We start from the raw sequence: 4,124 nt of genomic DNA, 5'->3' as shown, positions 1-4,124 counted from the left end.
AAACCATATGTTATGTATATATATATATATATATATATATATATATATATGTGTGTGTGTTTAATATTTAATTCTACATTTAAAGTGAAGATATTTTTAATATACTAATTTGCAACTAATTGGCAAGTACAAAGTTTCCTTAGAAATTACATTAACGTATATTATAGTGTACCATAAATGTTTGTCTGTACATTCTGCAGGACACTTTAATCATATTTCAAAGACAAGAAATTATGAGAGAAAAGAGTATCTGCTGAAGAAAAGAGTATCTGCCATGTCATTGTGATCTTGTGGAACTATGGGCCGAGGAACTAAACTATACAAGAAATTATACAATTTCAAAAAGATCATAGTCAAGTCATACTTAAGTGGGTCAAAAAGCACTCTACTGCATTTAATATAAATTTAAACTACATTTAATTGCAATTAACATACAAATAAGTGTCATTACATTCAGTATATAGTTTCAAAGCCTATTATTATCCATAATAAGTACTCTTTTTAAAAGTATCTTAAAGTAGGCTAGTGTTCAGCGTGTAGAGAATATGTGTGGAGCTCATAAAATCTAATACTGGATTATTACTATGCAAACACATTACATTACCTTAAAGGGGATGGGACTGAAGGGGTAGGTTGGGGAGAGATTATTGGGGATCTCGGGCTCCTAAAGATGAGATAAACTGTTATGTTAGCATATACATCACCTCAAAGACACGAATGATAAACACAATATCATAAGCAAGAACACACCTGATGATTTTGAGAATTTGATTTTGATGCATTGTCATCTTCAGGGCAGTTGTCAGGAGCTGAAAGCTGGACATAGAGAGGAAATAAATGTTTTATGTACTCATGCGTTGTCTGGTCTAGTGTATATTCTAGCACTGAATTATATGTATTTTTTTCTCTCTTTCAGGTTGTTTCAAACCTGTATAACTTTCTCCTGTGGAGCACAAAAGGTGATTTTTTTTTTCAATATAATGAAAGTAAATTAGGATTAGGACTCAAACTACAAAATGGCAAATAAATAAATAAATAATTTTTTTTTAAAATCTAATGTTACAACTCCTGCACTACATTATTAGTCTTCTGAAATCATACAATCTTTGTCAACATGAAGTCCACTTTAGCATACTTTTAAAAAAGAGCACTTACTAAAGAAATGATATAAACAATAATATATTTATGTGCAAACTGAATGAAATGTTTTCACACACTTAACTGCATAATAATTACAATTCACCACAAATGCACACTGAATTATATTTATGTGCTCTTCTTTTTCACAAGGTTTATCAGCTTTCTCCTTTTATGATTTATTTAGGATACTTCTGCATCCTTTTAAATGTGCAACAGCCCGAGTTCTCATTTACCTTCATTATATGAAGCAGAGTGATCATAAAAATTCTAAATGATAAACCTAAAATTACAAATTACAAAAAAATCACCTGTATGGCTCCAAAAAGTCATACAGGTTTGGAAAAAGGGTGAGTTTTAATCAAATTTGTTTGATCATAGGATTAGTTTTCAAGGTTCATGCCATCAAATCTTTATAGCAAGTAAACTAGATATTAATTATATTGCTTTACATACTGATTTGTGTTAACAGAGCCCATGTTATATGTGTTACATGTACATATTACTAGTAATACCAACAAATTACACATATTTACAAGCAGTGCTGGGTAATAACTGATTACATGTAATCTGGATTACGTAAACAGATTCCAAAAATTACGTACTTGTAATTAGAGTAAATTACATTTTAAAATACTCATAATCAGAGTATCAGAGTTACTTTTGTTATGGATTACATGATTACATATTTACAAACCATGCATCTAAAAGTAATCTAAAAAGTAGTCAGATTACATTACCTAAGTGAGTAACCTAGATTACGTTACTAACTACAGTTTTCTTCATGCAATCTGTAATCAGTAACAGACTACAATTTCTAAGTAATCTATCCAGCTCTGATTGCAAGCAACTAACCCTAATCATAACCCTACAGTAAGTACATGTTGTTAATCTATATTACTCAGTATTTAATTGTGTAATCACACATTAACAGGAGATTTTGGAGACTTTCTGATCACAATTATTTTCTGCCAGTGTACAAATATTGGTGGAGACTGCTGTCATTATGTGACCAAGTATTTTCTGCTTTTTTCTGTTATTGGAATTTCAGACAGTGTCTAAGTGTGCAGCTGTTGGCTACAATTAGCAATAAAAAGCACAGCAGACTTTACACCAATAGTTAACACACAAAAACACACACACACACACACACACACACACACACACCTGAAGAATTCGGTCTCCTTCTTTCAGAGTGCTGTTGCATGCAGCTGGGCTGTCCTCTGCGATGTGTTTTATGAAGATGCCCCGTCTCATTTCTCCATTGCTGAGTCGACTGCCCATACCACGACCCCCCACCACACTGAAGCCAAGACACGTGGCCCCAGCCCTGAATAATGTGACTCTAGGACAAAAAACACAACCATATCACCATGAGCAATGTCGACTCTTAATGTTTTGTTAGTTTATGTGATACCTTCTAGGCTGACTCCATGAGCTACGATCCTTCCTGTGTGTTTCTTCTTCATCTTTTTTTTGTCTGTCTTTTTCTCTCCCTCGTCTTTGTCCGTTCTCACTCTCCAAGACCGTTCTTTCATTCTTCACCTTTTTGTCTCTGTCCAGTCTTTCATCGCTCTCTCTTAGTCTTACTTGACTGTGGTTATCTGTTCTTTCATTCTCTTCTTCAGCTTGAGTCTTCCCATTCACTCCTTTACCGTCCACTGTACTTTGTTGTTCAGAAATGCATTCTCTAACACAAAGCAAACATGCATTAGAACACCATCAGAAACAAGAAAACAAACAGACAAAAAGATTCCCAGACTCCTTACAGAGGTTTGAAAGGCAGGTTCTGTGAGTGCTTGGGTTGGACGGTAGCTGTTCTGTGTGTTTCCATTTCCTCTTTTGATTGGCCATAGCTGGCTCTGTGCATGTCCAGGAAGGCAGCAGGTATATACGTCACGCTGCGACAAAAACACACAAGAACAAGCAAAAATGGGTTTGACTGTAATTGATGAAAAATCCAATTGAAATATGCTACTGGCTAGAACATCACATTTCTTTACTTTTTTTTTTTGAGTTAAGTTTTAGCAGACAAAATTTGTAAAGAATGCATGTAGTCAAATTGAAAAATGTTAAATAGTCAACTAACGTTGAAAAGTTTGGGGTCAGCAAGATCTCTTTTAAAGTCATGAATGATGCGTTAAATTTATCTAAAGTAAAACATAATGTTACAAGAATTCTATTTTTAAATAAATGTTCTTTTATGAACTTTCTATTAATCAAAAAATCCTGAAAAAAAGTATCACAGTTTTAACTATTAGGAAGCACACATTTTCAACATTGATAATAATCAGAAATGATTTCTGAAGGATCATGTGACACTGAAGACTGGAGTAATGATGCTGAAAATACAGCTTTGATCACAGAAATAAATAAAATGTTTAAATATATTATATATAAATAGAAAATATTTTAAATGATAATATTTCACAATAGTATGTTTTTTATTGTATTTTTGATCAAATAAATGCAGCCTTTTAGCTTTTAAAAACATTAAAAAAACTTACGACCCCAAACTTTAGTAACAAATAAATCTAAATAATTACTTATAAATAAATAAATACAAACATTAATAAGTTTGTTTATTTGTTCATATATATCAACAAACTTATTTTGTGAAAATAAAAATACCACTTGCTTGAAATATTATAATGTTATTGCAAATGGTTATCCTGTATTTATTTGCATTAAATATAAAAACAATGGAACTAGAAATCAATGTTACGTTCCCATTTAGATAAAGCTTGGTTAGTGAGTATGTGCGTGTGTGTGTGTGTGTGTGTGTGCATGTGTGTGTGTGCATGTGTGCATGTGTGTGTGTGTGTGTGTGTGTGTGTGTGTGTGTGTGTGTGTGTGTGTGTGCATGTGTGTGTGTGTATGTGTGTGTGTGTGAACACCTGAGATCAGGTCCGATCAGTGAATGTCTGCGCAGCATAGCTCTGGCTTGTGCATTGGTCAGGTTGGTGGTGGATTCTTCATTGATAGCA

General features: G+C 33.0%; 1 protein-coding gene across 1 annotated transcript in view; it reads right to left on the bottom strand.

The window, feature by feature from the left end:
- Positions 1–4,124, bottom strand: part of LOC107700256 (multiple PDZ domain protein-like) — a 49,400-nt gene that overhangs the window by 18,107 nt on the left and 27,169 nt on the right. Inside the window, exons 22-27 of the mRNA XM_016501862.1 lie at positions 4,035–4,121; positions 2,907–3,038; positions 2,555–2,827; positions 2,305–2,482; positions 751–816; positions 605–664 (exon numbers count right to left, since the gene is read on the bottom strand). Coding sequence (XP_016357348.1) covers positions 605–664; positions 751–816; positions 2,305–2,482; positions 2,555–2,827; positions 2,907–3,038; positions 4,035–4,121 — 796 coding nt within the window. The remainder of the gene's footprint in view (positions 1–604; positions 665–750; positions 817–2,304; positions 2,483–2,554; positions 2,828–2,906; positions 3,039–4,034; positions 4,122–4,124) is intronic.

This window comes from Sinocyclocheilus anshuiensis, unplaced genomic scaffold, assembly GCF_001515605.1.
Source record: "Sinocyclocheilus anshuiensis isolate Anshui unplaced genomic scaffold, SAMN03320099.WGS_v1.1 scaffold326, whole genome shotgun sequence".
NCBI classification, from domain to species: domain Eukaryota; kingdom Metazoa; phylum Chordata; class Actinopteri; order Cypriniformes; family Cyprinidae; genus Sinocyclocheilus; species Sinocyclocheilus anshuiensis.
Note: the sequence above shows the minus strand (reverse complement) of the source record. Positions and strands in the feature narration are given on the sequence as shown.